The sequence below is a fragment of the Drosophila subobscura genome, chromosome E (assembly GCF_008121235.1).
Source record: "Drosophila subobscura isolate 14011-0131.10 chromosome E, UCBerk_Dsub_1.0, whole genome shotgun sequence".
NCBI lineage: Eukaryota > Metazoa > Arthropoda > Insecta > Diptera > Drosophilidae > Drosophila > Drosophila subobscura.
The window spans coordinates 6,879,152-6,894,430 of record NC_048531.1 but is presented as its reverse complement, the minus strand read 5'-3'; the positions used below and the strand labels follow the sequence as shown (position 1 = coordinate 6,894,430).

The 15,279-nt window shown below is 47.0% G+C and overlaps 4 protein-coding genes across 7 annotated transcripts; 2 read left to right on the top strand and 2 right to left on the bottom strand.

The window, feature by feature from the left end:
- Positions 1 to 951: 951 nt before the first annotated feature.
- Positions 952 to 15,270, bottom strand: LOC117892414 (ribonuclease P protein subunit p25-like protein). 2 transcript variants are annotated; one of them, XM_034798646.1, is made up of 6 exons: positions 15,161 to 15,167; positions 8,252 to 8,259; positions 1,737 to 1,857; positions 1,501 to 1,682; positions 1,321 to 1,437; positions 952 to 1,261 (listed from the first exon to the last, which is right to left on the bottom strand). In XM_034798646.1, exons 3-6 carry the CDS (start codon positions 1,842 to 1,844, stop codon positions 1,063 to 1,065), a joined length of 606 nt encoding a protein of 201 aa, XP_034654537.1. In that variant the 5' UTR covers positions 1,845 to 1,857; positions 8,252 to 8,259; positions 15,161 to 15,167; the 3' UTR covers positions 952 to 1,062. The 2 variants fall into 2 exon arrangements, with proteins under 2 accessions (XP_034654537.1, XP_034654536.1); XM_034798645.1 differs by lacking the exon at positions 8,252 to 8,259 and having other exon boundaries at positions 1,737 to 1,874; positions 15,161 to 15,270.
- Positions 3,606 to 7,766, top strand: LOC117892407 (tyrosine decarboxylase). 3 transcript variants are annotated; one of them, XM_034798635.1, is made up of 8 exons: positions 3,606 to 3,662; positions 4,262 to 4,443; positions 4,506 to 4,813; positions 4,880 to 5,314; positions 5,377 to 5,591; positions 6,024 to 6,150; positions 6,824 to 7,335; positions 7,398 to 7,578. In XM_034798635.1, the coding sequence occupies exons 2-8, from the start codon at positions 4,314 to 4,316 to the stop codon at positions 7,576 to 7,578; spliced, it is 1,908 nt and encodes a 635-aa protein (XP_034654526.1). In that variant the 5' UTR covers positions 3,606 to 3,662; positions 4,262 to 4,313. The 3 variants fall into 3 exon arrangements, with proteins under 3 accessions (XP_034654526.1, XP_034654527.1, XP_034654528.1); XM_034798636.1 differs by having other exon boundaries at positions 3,620 to 3,662; positions 4,267 to 4,443; XM_034798637.1 differs by lacking the exon at positions 3,606 to 3,662 and having other exon boundaries at positions 4,314 to 4,443; positions 7,398 to 7,766.
- LOC117892411 lies at positions 8,178 to 9,295 on the bottom strand. The gene is made up of 2 exons (XM_034798641.1): positions 9,207 to 9,295; positions 8,178 to 9,145 (listed from the first exon to the last, which is right to left on the bottom strand). Exons 1-2 carry the CDS (start codon positions 9,221 to 9,223, stop codon positions 8,215 to 8,217), a joined length of 948 nt encoding a protein of 315 aa, XP_034654532.1. The 5' UTR covers positions 9,224 to 9,295; the 3' UTR covers positions 8,178 to 8,214.
- LOC117892409 (aromatic-L-amino-acid decarboxylase) lies at positions 11,757 to 15,000 on the top strand. The gene is made up of 3 exons (XM_034798639.1): positions 11,757 to 12,106; positions 12,992 to 14,096; positions 14,169 to 15,000. The coding sequence occupies exons 1-3, from the start codon at positions 11,977 to 11,979 to the stop codon at positions 14,713 to 14,715; spliced, it is 1,782 nt and encodes a 593-aa protein (XP_034654530.1). The 5' UTR covers positions 11,757 to 11,976; the 3' UTR covers positions 14,716 to 15,000.
- Positions 15,271 to 15,279: the final 9 nt, after the last annotated feature.

Sequence of the window (15,279 nt, the reverse complement as noted above, 5' to 3'; positions counted from 1 at the left end):
CCGTACAATTATATTACGATTATTTTATTTTAAATAAATTACGGGTAGTTACTCCTGTGGCCGAACCAAGACTAAAACCTCCTTCAACTCTATTCCTCTCGACAGCACACACACACACACACACACACAAAACCATGCTTTACGTGAATACAAACGTGAACTTTACTATACAACAACAAAAATTAACATATAACATATACAACAAGAAAATTGCAATAAAAGAACGTACATACACACAACCAAAAAGATATCTATAAAATCTTCAGACTGTATTAACCTCGAACGTGGGCTGCTGTTTCACGATTCGATTGAAGCTCAGGGGCGACAAGTCCAGAGTGCTGAGAATGCCCTCAAAATGCAGTGCAGAAAAATCTCGAACAACCGCCGGCATCTGTTGAATGCCATGTTAAGTTATTGAATGAAATGCACCAAAATGCATTGGATCGCCTTATTATGCAGGAACCGCTTATAGCTGTAAGTGCAATAGACACACTGACCATGGGCAAGGCATTGATATTTCGCTCGGAGGCTCACTCACATTCACACACAGAACAAAGGCAACTGCCTCTTGCAAGCCAATCCCTTCTCCGTTGGCCAACTGGGCGCCAAAGAAACGCGTCTGCTTGTAGAAACTCATCAGCAGTGCCCAGGGGTCAAAGCATACCTCCTTGTCCATGCCGCAGCAGGTCATTTCAATTTAGACCGTGGAGAGTCAGGGAAATTGCTTACGCAGGCCCACCGGGCTGAGTAATTTGTTGCGGGCAGCCAATTCATTCTGGAGCTTGGAATTCTGTAACAGGATTTCCGCTACCTTGGACCAGGTGACCGTGCGGCCGGAGACAGAGATCCACATCGCCCGAATGCTTTTGGCTATTCGTAAACAAATCGTAGCCATAGAGCTTTGCTTATCTTCCGAGCTGCTTCGAATCTTCAATTGTGGATGATTGGTAATAAATGTCAATATAAATTATACTTTAATCGTGCATATCCCTTCAAAGGATAAGCCAAGCATACAAGGCGTTTAGATCAGTTAAAGACTAGGATATCCATCCAGGATATCCATCATTGAGCTTGACTTGGGACAGGAACAGGGACCTGCTCTGTGCTGCGTTCCGGGTTTCCTTGCTGCTGCTTGTTGCGTCCAAATCTGGGGCGTTTATTGGCTCGACCGGCAGCTCCTTGCTGCTGTTGGCGGTGCTGAGGACGAGCAGGCGTGCCATTATCCTGCCAATAGTCGCTGGTTGTGTTGGGTTTCTGCACTCTGTATGCAAACGGATATTTGTAGACTCTTGCAGCCGGATTCTTTGACTCTTTTCTTACCCCTGCACGCTCTCGGGCAGCTCGTCCAGGCTCATGAGTATGTGTAGGGTGGGTATCTGGCGATTGACAATGATTTCCTCGAGGCCCTCCATCTGTGGCTTCCAGTGTTCCTCCACACTTTAATGAGAATTGCTATTAACGCGGCCAACAATTATTTAATGGCTGGTGGACGGTACTCACCTGTTGTAGGCCATGCGGGTCACCTGGTATAGGGGGTGGCTGCGCTTAAGCACCTCGGCGCAGGATATGGTTTTGACCACTCCACCGCCAGAGCCACTCCACACCAGAGAGCGGTGTTCGCCCTTGTTCAGCGCAGCCTGGGCAAACTCAATCACATTGCTCACTTTGGTGCCGCCTTTGACCTGCAATTTGGAGCGGGATTAATGCACATTTAGGCCGTCGGAATATCTACTAACCTGCATCCAGAGAATATCCTTTAGATCCTTGGTAATGCAATCATCAAACGGCAATTCGCTTTTGCTCAACTCCCGCTCAACGTTCTCCGCCTTGCGGTAGTGCATCATTTTGAGGCTGTGTACGCGTAGCTCGTTGATCTAAAGGAAAAAGAGAGATCCGGAATATAATTAGTGTGTAGTGGAAGCCCTTAAGCATAACCTTGGCATAACCAATCTGTGGCGAGTGCACTGCCAACTCACTGACAGCGAACCACTCCACTCATCGTAAACTGTCCTGAGCAGCTATGGCCCATGGTACAGTCCGTGTAAATTGAATAATTGCTTGGTTTATGAGCCAAGAGAGACCAAGGGCAAAAAACACACAAAAAAAGGGAGAGGAAGGCAGAGAGAAAAAGCGCAGGACCAGCTTGATAGACAACGATGTTACCTACAATTCATATCGGAAAGGGAAAGAGATTTTAATCCAAAGAGAATTACAAGTGGGGAGAGACAAGTGACAATCAAGAACTAATAGAACATTTACACAAGAGAAATGTTCTCTTGCCGCTTCCACTTGTTGCAATTTTCTGCTCAAATCAGAAAGTCAAACCCCTTGGCAGGACCAGGGGTGCCCTTGCTTTGACTAAATGCATTTTGAAGAGGAGTTCAAGTAAAAGTCAATAAAAAAGCATTCCAACAGCAATTAAATGTTCGCGGCTGCGGTAGCGGTAGCGTCAGCGTTTTCCCATTAAATAGAATTCTGCTGGTGTCGGGGCACTAGACAACAGCCAACCCGGTGGCGGGACCAGCAAAAGGAGGCCAGTAAGGGATGATGGCCAAAGGAGCATGATGCCACTTGTTGAGGCTGGGGCCAAACAACATTTTAGCGCAGGAGCAGGCCGGGGTGGTGGCAAGCTGCAGCTGAATTCGACAGCAGCAGCAACAGCGAAAGTTTATTAATGAACTTTTCCCATCCCCTCACAGCTACCAGAACCAGAGCAGAGCAGAGCAGAGCAGAGGCAGCAGCCGCCCAAGAACACAGAGCTAGAGATAATGCCACGTGTCCTACACAGAGGAAACGGGAGCAATTGACTCTCAAGGCTCAATGCAGCAGAAAATGAGGAACAAAGCGTCCACAAGCACAGTGGAAGGAAACGACAAGACGAACGGGAATGGAATGTTCCTGGAGGAATGCCTGAAAATTCCTTGCTTCCATCTCCGGCTCAGTCCCATTGACATCGTCGTCATCATCCGGCACTGGCATCATCGCATCGCATCGCTGCCATTCCTATCAAGTACGTTTTGAACAATAATTCAATTTGGTGCGGAAGTTATTAATAAAACGGTTCACCCGAGACGAGCACAAGTGGGAAGCCGCTGACGGCAATGGGCGATGTCCTATCAATGCCGCTGCTGCTGCTGCTGCTGATGATGATGATGATGATGATGAGGAAGAGTGTGTCTGACAACACGTACTTTGAATTAACTGTACGAACGGCTACCCAATTGTGGCTGTGGGGATGCGCAAATGATATGTCCTTAAATATTTAATAGTTGAAAATTCAATTCCATACGCAAAGGTTGCATCTTTACATGGGGCCGTCGTGGAGCTTCTTTTCTGCACCCTCTGCATATCTTCACGCACAGCGCCGAGATAGGGGGAGTGGGGAATGGGGGATTGCCGAGCTATGAATGAAGCAAATATTTCATGTATTTGCCATCTCAATCGCACACCCCACACACCCACGCTGCCAGCCCACAACCCACTGAAGTATGCATTCATTAGACATGCCACGAGAGTCGGGCACCCACTTTCACGGTTCGTGGCAGCAAAACCGAGGCACCAACCGAGCTTAGCTCCTGGCCCAACCGCAGAGCAAGGATCATTTTGATTGCGCAGGCCGTGGCCAACGGTTCAGGAGAAGCGGCAAAGTCAGCGGAAAATCAGTAAGGCACTGGCAAAGTGATATTTGTGTAAAAAACTAATACCTAAAATGTGTTAATTCCAAGGGCGACAAAGCCACAGTTTAATTACAAACAAAACACAAAATTTGTTTATACAAAAAATCAACCAAAAACATTAAAAAGAACCACAAAGTTTATGCACAGCACAGCAACGCTGAAATAAACACAATTCTAACAATAGTTTCCATTCATCAAGTTCAATGTAAAATGTGCCCAACTAGGTCTGTGGAAGTGGAGAAAAACTATCTGGCTAAGAACTTGTGTAAAATAATTATTAAATTTTCAGTTTTTAATGCATTGAAAGAGAATAAATGATAAATAAGAATGAATAAAATCGTATAAAATGTCCTCAAAAATGCCTCTCAACACATTTTAATGGATATTCAGGGATCGAAATCCAAGTGCAAATTGATTAAAATTAAATTAGTTTGCCGCTGGTTAATTCCCGTCGTTGAATTAATTGAAATACGAATATATTCTAACATATTGAGAAATTAATTTATTTTGAAATAAATTCCGTTTCAACACGCCCACGCCCACGTCTACGCCTCTACAATTAATTGCCGATTTTCCATAACAAGCGCAGCGTGCGGAAAATTCGAAAAATCAAACGCAGAAGCCAAAGGATCGACGATGGATAGCACCGAATTTCGAAAACGTGGCATGGAAATGGTCGAGTACATTTGCACTTATCTGGAAACGCTGAACGAGCGACGGGTTACGCCCAGCGTGGAGCCGGGCTACTTGAGGCATCTGTTGCCATGTAAGCGAGACATTTGTTTCATGGGGGAGTTTGTTTGATGCTCTGGACTGATTCGCACACAGCTGAGGCCCCGCAGGAGCCGGAGGACTGGGACCAGATCATGAGCGATGTGGAGGATAAAATAATGCCCGGGGTGACGCACTGGCAGCATCCCAGATTTCACGCCTACTTCCCGGCCGGAAACTCGTTCCCCTCGATCCTGGGCGATATGCTGGGCGACGGCATTGGCTGCATTGGCTTCTCCTGGGCCGCCAGCCCCGCCTGCACCGAACTGGAGACGATTGTGCTGGACTGGCTGGGCAAGGCGATTGGTTTGCCGGACCATTTCCTCGCCCTCAAGGAGGGCAGCACGGGCGGCGGAGTCATTCAGGTAAGCCCGTGATTTATTCTAAGTATTCCCATTCCCATTCTGAGTGTCTGCCTGTGATCGACACAGACATCCGCCTCGGAGTGTGTGCTGGTCACGATGCTGGCGGCCAGGGCACAGGCCCTGAAACGGCTTAAGGCCCAGCATCCGTTCGTGGAGGAGGGCCACCTGCTCTGCAAGCTGATGGCCTACTGCTCCAAGGAGGCGCACAGCTGCGTGGAGAAGGCGGCCATGATTTGCTTCGTCAAGTTGCGCATCCTCGAGCCGGACGAGCACGCCAGCCTGCGCGGACAGACGATCTACGAGGCCATGGAGGAGGACGAATTGCAGGGCCTGGTGCCCTTCTTTGTGTCCACCACCCTGGGCACTACCGGCTCCTGTGCGTTCGACAATCTGCCGGAGATCGGCAAGCAGCTGCAGCGCTTTCCCGGCGTCTGGCTGCACGTGGATGCCGCCTATGCGGGCAACAGCTTCATCTGCCCGGAGCTAAAGCCCCTCCTGAAGGTGAGTTCCGTTCCCATCCAATCCTGAGGCTGAGGCTATGTTCTGGAATATCCGCTCTGCAGGGCATCGAATACGCCGACTCATTCAACACGAACCCCAACAAGTGGCTGCTGACCAACTTCGACTGCTCGACGCTGTGGGTGAGGGATCGCATCCGTCTGACATCAGCTCTGGTCGTGGATCCGCTGTACCTGAAGCACGGCTACTCGGATGCGGCCATCGACTATCGTCATTGGGGAGTTCCACTCAGTCGCCGTTTTCGTTCGCTGAAACTTTGGTATGTGAGCAAAAAACAAATCATCATCATCATCATCATTATTGGTACCCGAACCCCGAACACCCCCCGAAATACCCACTCGAGAGTCAAGTGTGTGAATGAGTGTTTGTTGACTATTGTCAAAAACTGAATTGATTTCTGTCGATTGGCCTGGAGTGTGTGCCGCTCGCTGGCTTGTGTCTTGTTTAGGCCTTACTTTTGGCCATGTTTTGCCTGTCACCTCGTTCATTATTTGCTTGCGATTTAGTTGTAAAAACATTGAAGACAAATCTTGACACAGTCCAAAGGTTTGTCCAGCCAAAACCAAAATGAGATGAATCAACACGAAGATTTTTAGGTACATCTTTGGCTTATGTATCTTCCTGTCGGATCCTACATCAGTTTTGTCATTTAATTATTATTCTTGGCATCCATGCTCCATGTTCCTTGCAGGTTTGTGCTGCGATCCTATGGCATTTCTGGGCTGCAGCACTACATACGACACCATATCAAGTTGGCCAAGCGCTTTGAGGAGCTGGTGCTCAAAGATAAACGCTTCGAGATCTGTAATCAAGTCAAGGTGAGTTACAATCGGTTGGGCTTTCGCTTTATTTTCTTTCTTCGATTCGCTTTCAAAGTACTCGTAATTAATCATGCTCAGGGTTCAAAGCTCTTTGTGTGTGCCAACAATTTGTGTGTGGGCTTTGTCTGGGATTTTGTGTCCGGTGGGTGTGTGTGCTGGTGGGAGACCAAAGGTTTGGCGCTCATGTAATGCCCAGTCGAAATTTAGAAATTGATTTGCCAGTGACGCAAATCTAAGTGCCCAAACGTTGTCTGCCCTGAGCACCAAACAATCCATGAACTTGTTCGCGGTCGCAACACAAAATCCAAAGCAAATTGGGAATACTGCAAACGTGCGGAACAGCACGCCAAATTCCGTATGTGATTTGATTTCTTTCTGTTCGCTGTGGGCCATTGAAGTGTTTTGGCATAATTGCCATGGCAAATTGTTTCAAGACAGGCCACGCACCACACAAGTGATTCATCCAGCCAGGCAGCTACTAGCTGAGGGATACTTCCGATGCTGGCAAAATTCAATTTGGTTGGGCAATGAGCTGCGTAACTGCAGGTGCATTTTCGGGTTGTGCAATCTTCCCACGTGATTGTTGAAAGATTAAACCTAGAGCAGGGCATTTCTAGGGCATAGCTTCAACTGCTATTCCATTGGTAGCTAATCCCCCCGTTGTCCGCAGCTTGGCTTGGTCTGCTTCCGCTTGAAGGGCAGCGATAAACTCAACGAAAAGCTACTGAGCATCATCAACGAATCGGGCAAGCTGCACATGGTGCCGGCCAGTGTCAACGATCGGTATATCATACGATTCTGTGCCGTGGCCCAGAATGCGACGGCCGAGGACATTGACTATGCCTGGGACATTATTGTGGACTTTGCCAACGAGCTGCTGGAGAAGGAGCAGCACGACGAGCTGTCCGAGATCATCAACCGGAAGAAGCAGGACACGCTGGCCCAGAAGCGTTCGTTCTTCGTGCGGATGGTCAGCGATCCGAAGATCTACAATCCAGCCATCAACAAGGCCGGCACGCCGAAGCTGTCCATGGAGTTGCCATCGCCGGTGGTGAGTCGCGGCAATGCACCGATCATACGCACACAGAGCTCCGTGGATCACAATTCGTGGATATCCTGGCCGCTGGCCTTCCTCTTCAACAGCGGCAACAACGAGGACAAGGGCAACAATGTCTCCTTGCGGTGGGTTACACATGAAGCCTCTTTGACTCCATCTTATTGGGTTTGTATCTACCATGTTGCAGCTTCCGACACCTGGACACCAATGTGCGTCACTCTTCGTCGCGCCGCAACTCAGGCGCTGGGTCGTCGCCCTCACCAGAGAATGAACAGGAACTTGTGAATGTTCAGCAGGAGCAGAAGTCCCCACGCAAGTCGCCCATGGTCATGCGCAAGGCCTCTTCCACTCGCGATAATCCCAACTAAGAATGTAGCCACAAACGGTCTCTATGCATATAAAGAAATACAAATATTACGAGTATCTGCGCCTACTTATCCCTGGCGCTTAGTTGAATTCAATTCTAGACAATTTTACAACATCAATTCCATAATTCCCCAAAGCTTCTCTCGATCTCCCCTCTAATCCGAGCGTATCCTAAGTTGAGGCACAACCAAATAAAACTTTCTTGTTAATGAATGGCAAAAAACATTTCCTTTAAATTATGTTATTATGTTGGGCCACAATGGGGATGGAAAGGAATAAAGCTCTGCTAAGAAAGGTAATTTCTATTAATTTCTAAGATAAATATATTTATTCAAGAGCTGCTCCTGCTTTTCACGGATGTGTGTCACTGTCTCTAATCTGTCTGGAAGATGCCCACTGACAGCTAGTAAAATGAACAAAAGATGAACGAAAACTCGTACGTGGTAAACACAATTTTATCCTGTGATAAACATACTGAAAGTTCTTGCTGATGCCATAGCAGTGACGTAGGATTGGCGGATCGTCATGGATTCATATGAATATGAGTGGATGGGCTGGGCACTAAATGGACCATGACTCAGAGAACGCCACAGAGAACGAAAACAAACAAATATGAGAGAACGATTTTTGGGGTTCTGTTAGGGCGGTGAGGCGGTGTACAATTTGCGTTGGTGCTCCCGCTGCTTGTCCTTCTCCACAAACATTTTGACCAGCTTGTTCACATAGGCCTCCTTGGCAACGGGCGAGTATTGGTTGAATTGTTTCTTCTCAATATCCCAATTCAGATAGCTGGGCGCCTCCACATCCTTCGATTGGGTGCCGGCCACTGCCTCCTCCTCCGCTCGACTGGATTGGCCCAGGTTCGTGTCGAGTTTGTCAACTGCCAGTAGATTGGGAATGCTCTCCGCTCCGTACGCACTGCCACTCTTTAGCTTTGGTGTTAGTTGCGGCCCATCTTCGGCGTTTGGCTTCGACTCAAAGGTGTGCGCTTGTTCCTTCTGTTTCATTTGAGGACTTGCCTGCATCATCATCTGCTTCAGCATTGTGTCGAATCTACGGACTGGCGGCTTTGGTGCAGTCTCTGCCTGTTCTTGCTTCAACCGACTCACGGGCAACGGCAGCCAGCGTTGCTTCATCTCCAACAGCTGTCGCTCCTGTTCGTCTTGAGTGGCCATCAGATGTGCGATATTGGGATATATCCCAAAACTATGATTGCTGTTTATGCTGCGAACATCCTTTGGCTTTATCTTGTCCAGCATTATGTCCAATTGGTTCATCGCATGCGTCTCTCGCGGTTTGTTGCTGAATAGATTTCCATAGCGTTTCATTTTCCTATGCCGTTTCTTGGTCTCCATGTAATCCTTTATGGCATCTAGACCGGGCTTGATTACCGATGTGTCTTTGAATTCGTCTGTTATGCAGCCCACACTTTCCAAGTATGCAATGGGGGACTCCCAGTTCTTGATCATGTCCCGAATAACCTTGTCGTAGGCATTTTGGAAGCCCAACTTCTGCTGGTCCGTACCCTTTGCATAGACACTCTCCAAGGTGCTGTACACCAATAGATACCTGTGTGTGATATCCACTTAGATAAACGGATGTGAAGGAAATAAATTTATTTGCAATTTACCAAAATATAAGGCGCATGGCAGTCGAGCACAATTTACAGACAGAATTTGATAAGCCAAACGGATGGAGAATTTATTTCCAATCAAAACAAAGTCAGGTTAAAAATAAAACCAGTTAAAACATTAATTACCCTCCGACGTTAAACGCCAGATCATGAAATTCAAAAGCCGCAGACTCTCCGTACTATCCGTAAAGTTCACTCCCCCAGTAAACCCAACGATCTGCTACCTGTCCAACATTTAACATCAATCAAGAGCGCCGCTAAACCTTTTTGCATTTCAATGATGACAACAACAAATTAGCATTCATAGGCGAATCAGAATGAATGAAATGCCTAAGGTATGATGGGGCCACAATGCAAACAAACGAAATTGCCAAAAATATATAGAAGAGTCCATCGATCGATGGCCGAAATTTATGCAACATCCGTCAGCTGTTGCCAAGCGTGTGCTCCAAAAGCAACAACAGTTTATTCAATTTTCAAGAGAAGCGGAGACGATCATGGGATGGTTCGTGTTTGGCTGTGCCAACTGTCATAATTAATGGGCATGGGCACCGGGGTAGCCAAACACCAAAAGCGTTAGCCGAGACTCCAATTCCAAAGAGACATCCCAAGTCGCACGTAGTGTGAGACAGAAGGCGGATGGATGGATGATGGCAATGGCCCTCAAGCATTTTCAAGTGTGACCGCGTAAACTGAATATATTTTTATATTTAGACGCACGACGTCATCTGGAGCTGGCACTGCCACTGCCACTGGCGCTGTCGCGGTGAATGAAAGTTTAGGCAAAGCTTCGAAATACGTCAAGTCATGGTGTCTCGCTCCCCGCTCAGAGACCGTCTTCCTTCGGCTCTCTTAATCGCTTCGATCTGAAGCTTGTCAAGACGACGCGTGCGACATATGAATCACCATCGTGGCATGCTTGGGCTTGGAGTTCTGAGAGACAGAGGAAGATTGTGCCTGAAATGTGGTTTGTGCATCCTCATGGATATATTTTTTCACACACCACTAAATATAATAAAGGGTAAACGTTTAATAAGCGCTTCCTCTACATCAATTAACACTCATAATAATTTAGAGGCGAATCTACTGCTGACAACCCCAAGTAAGTGCTTACTGTGCTGACTACCAGGACTTAAACTGGAATATATTTACCAATATTTGTTGATTGATTAAATCTCTTAAAATATATTTGTATCTGTTATTAATTATATGTGTTTTGTCTAGGGTTTTCATATTTACTTGATTTATTATATTTTATTAAATAAATTCATATTCTAAATTCAACAAGGACGAGAACTAGCAGAACGGGTAACTACCACCTGCCACTGGTGGCCAGCAAGTGCGCTTGTGCATTGTTCCGCCTCATGACAGGGAAATCCATTCATTAATTTCTACCCATTCACCCACTCCCACACTCATAATCATTCACGCCCACTCGCTGGCCTGCACCACGAACTAAAATTCGTTTAGCAATATTTATTTATTTGGTTATTTGCCGTTTTCATGTTCCACCTAGCAGGAGATTCCGCGAAACAATGAGCTTTCTTCACGGCTACGTCACAAGCTGGTACTGTTGCCGGGGATTCGTCATGCCACATGCAACACCTGCGCTGGCCATACCCCTTTTCGTTAACAGATTTGTTCAATATTTGGACAATTACTTGCCACTTTTTTTGAGCAAGTACTTTGAGTGATTCCCCACCAATGTTTGATGCTTGCCCAAGAGAACGATCGATGGAAAGTTTTGGACACTGTCCAGTGATCAAAAGGGAAGAGCGTATTTCTTTTCTATTCCTGAAATGGCAATTTGCACGTGCCTTTTTTCTATATTTTGGCAGTTCTGACAGACCAAAAGTTCCCCTAAACCCAAAGCCACAAAATTAATTCAGTTTCGGCTCCAATAAAAGCAGCTCCAACACGATTAAAAGCTATTTAAAAATCATAAACTTCAACGCCAGTGTGTGAGACAGACGAGGGTATTGAGGTAGGCAAGAAATAAATAAAGAAATGGCAAAATCAGATAAAGATATGCCACTATTTCTCACTTCTAAGTTGTTAACTATTTGTAGTTTGCAACAAACATGCAATTAAAGATAAATACCAATTCGTACACGATCAGTTTTCGTTAATGAGCGTAATTATATGGCAAATGGCGTATCACTCACCAAATAATTATGGCAACAACTGAAAACCCTTTCACGCCAGGGACTTTTTTTTGTACTAAGCAAAAGCTAAAGCGCTGCTGAGGTGTTCGGCTGGTAGCGACTGCGAGAGCGCTCAAAGAAAGAAGGCGGCATAATGACCAAAGCGGGTTTCCCAGCCAACCGATCGACCAAGCTGAAATCTCCGTGCAAGTAATTTGAGAGTGATCACGAGATAGTGAACGTCAATAGAAGTGCTACCATGGCGAACACCTTACACACAGGTAAACGACAGAGAGAGAGATCGAGAGAACGCACAGACAAGAGCCGAGAGTAAACGACGATGCGAGCGCCACACGAAGCCTCCCCGTAGTACAGTTTCTATATAAAGACGACTGCAGCCTCGGTGTTCAAGTCATTCGCGCAAAGGAAAAAGTCGAAGCTGCAGCGAGCAAGCACGCACGTGATAACGGGATAGTACAGTGATCGAGAAAAGTTTGTGTGTTCCTGAATTTTGTTTCGTTAACCACCAAAGAAATAGTCGTACATACACGCAAAAGGAGAACGACAAACAAAAAGGTGCAAACATTGTTAACAAGAGAAAAAGTGTTAATCAAATTACTAAAATGAATGTGGAAGATTTTCGCAAATACGGCAAGGAAGTGATCGATTATATATGCCAATACAGCACCAATATAGAAGAGCGCGATGTGGCACCAACATTGGATCCGGGTTACCTGAAAAAACTACTCCCAGGTAAGCAGGAAAAACAAGGAGTTTGATCCTTCATGGATAATATTCCATCAACTATCAATAGTATTTGGTTTACGCTAAACAGTTTTGTGGACGAGTTTCTTCTTTGCATGTGCGAAGGAAATTCTTATTTATAGAGCAAGTGATAAATCGTATACAGTAATTAGCAAACTATTCCTAAATAAATTGGCAATGAATCTGAAGAAAAAAACATATTTCGCTTCGCACAAAATAATTAAAGAAAGTCGAAACGCCAAACAGAAATCACTCTCGAAAGCCAAAAACTTGTTGTTAAATCATGTTGACTAATTGCTCTGCTCGGCAAAGGCATCTGAATAATGTACGAATATAAACTATTCGAAAATCCCCAGCCATCCCACACACCCACGTACATTGGGTACTACCACATACCTCCACAATAAGAGGCGCGGGCGTGGAGCATAATTGGGGCACACACTCAGCAGCCGTCTTCGATGAAGTTGGCAGGCTGTGGCAGGCAGGCAGGCAGGCAGGCAGGCCGAATTCGGTGTTAGCGCAGGGAGATTTCAGGCGAATTCCGCGCAGTTTGTTAAGTTAAATATTTACACCCGAATGGACGAATGGACGCCGCAATTCAACGCCGGGTTCAACTAAACAAATCAATTAATTATGCATACGCAAACACACACCTTCGGCCTTATACTCGTACCAACTACTTGTAGATGTATGTACAGATGTATGGGGCTTACTTGTTGATCATTCTACTCACTGCCAAAAATAACAAATCTACCATAAATATTGATGCCGATCTGCTGGTCCGCTGCTGCTGCTAGTCTTTATAGGTGATAAAAGAAATATTTAGTAGGCACCACCGACTGACTCCAGGCAACCTTTTTGTTTATCCCACAGCGGACGCACCACAATCGCCGGAATCATTCAAAGATGTGCTCGAGGACTTTGAGCAGAAAATCATGCCGGGCGTCGTGCACTGGAACCATCCAAAGTTTTTTGCCTACTTCCCCTCGGGCAATTCGTTCCCCTCCGTCCTGGGGGACATGCTGAGCAGTGCCATTGGATCGATCGGCTTCAGTTGGGCCAGCTGTCCGGCAGCCGCCGAGCTGGAAACGATTGTCATGAACTGGTATGCCAAGGCCCTGGGTCTGCCCAAGGCCTTCATTTCGGATGCGCCCGGCAGCACTGGCGGGGGAGCCCTTCAGGGCTCTGCCTCCGAGTGTGTGCTCGTCTCGCTGATCACGGCGCGTGCTCGAGCCATCAACGAGCTGAAGGGTCAGACCACAGTGCACGACAGCGTCTTCCTGCCCAACCTGATTGCCTATGCCAGCCGCGAGGCGCACTCCTGCGTGGAGAAGGCCACCAAAATGGCGCTGGTCAAGCTGCGCATCATCGACGCTGATGTGCATGGACGCATGCGCGTGGATCTGCTCAAGCAGGCCATACAAAACGATGTCAACGCTGGCCTGACGCCCTTCTTTGTGGTGGCCACGGTGGGCACCACGGGAGGCTGTGCCTTCGATGACATCACAGAGATCGGCAAGGTCTGCCGACAGGTGTCCAGCATTTGGCTGCATGTGGATGGCGCCTATGCTGGCAACTCCTTCATTCTGCCCGAGATGCGCGTATTCTCAGCTGGCCTGGAATACGCCGACTCGTTCAACACGAATCCCAACAAGCTGCTCCTCACCAACTTCGATGCCTCTGCCTTATGGGTGCGCGACGTGATGAATCTCAAGAGTGCGCTCAATGTGAATCCGCTCTACCTCAGGCACGAGCACATGAGCGGCGTGGACTACAGACATTATGGCATACCGCTGAGCCGACGTTTCCGTGCCCTGAAACTCTGGTTTGTGTTCCGCATATACGGCGTAAAGGGTCTGCAGGAGTACATACGCAACCACATGGCCCTGGCCAAGAAGTTTGAGATGCTGGTGCGAAAGGACGATCGCTTTGAGGTGCGCAATGATGTCCACTTGGGTCTGGTCTGCTTCCGCATGAGGTGTGTTGAGAAAACTGAGCCCTTCCACAAGCGTTTCTTATAAAATCTCCTTATTTTTTGTATTCTCTGCAGAACTGGCGACGAGCCCAATCACACGCTGCTGGCCATGATCAATCATTCGGGGAAAATGCACATGACGCCGGCCAAATTCAATGGCCGCTACGTAATCCGCTTCTGTGTCACCTATGAGCATGCCTGCGAGAAGGATATCCTAGATGCCTGGAGCCAAATCAAGTGCTTTGCGGAGGAGATTCTGCGCGACAATCAGCTGGAGATCAGTTCTGCCCCAGCCTCACCAGAAGCAGAGCGCACCAGCTCAGAGCCGGCGGCACCTGTGGCCGGCAAGCCGCCCATCAAGAAGAAGCTGACGAGAACCAAGTCGCTGCGCTTCTCCTTCACACGCAGCATCTCGCGGGAACAGTATCAGAATCAGAGCGAGCATCTCGGTGATGGCGCTACACCGATTCTTGTGGTAGACCCAAAAACACTGCAGCAGAACTTTCAGAAGGCGGCAGAGGAGAACGAAAGGTTAAATAACATTAAGAACGGAAACACCGCCAATAGCAATACGAAGCTCAAAGATATATCGGATGTGGACACCGACGAGGCGAGTAATTGAGCGTGGCCTCTGGACAGAGGCTTTGCCCGATTTACCTAGAGCTAGTATTAGTTGTGTGTGGAGCTGAGATGAGGCCTGTACCTAACGTTTTGCTGACGTTGAATTTAAGTACACTTATTTATGCATTTAGAGCCTAAGTTTCGCCGCTGAATTTCATTCGATTCAACTATGAAGTCATACCATTTGTATTTGATATTATTTTGTATTTATATCTAGTGAACTATCATGAACAAACGCACTTATTTATAAACATTTACTGGCATTTGATATGCACATTTTCTTAAATTCGTTGTACAGTTCTTGGGAATGTCCTTTGGGTTGTGATTGAACACTGCACTCAATCACAATGTAAACACAATGCAAATCAGTTGCTCAGAACTTTTCAAGTGGGACCGTGCATTTCCATGGTACAAGTGCAAGATGCTATTCCCTTCGGATGACTTACCACTTTCGGGTTTGTGCTTAAATTAGTTCACTAAATCACCACAAAAAAATAAACAAAACACTCTTCACTTCACACATGTGATTACAATCGATAGAGCCGGCTTTTTTGGACTATCGATA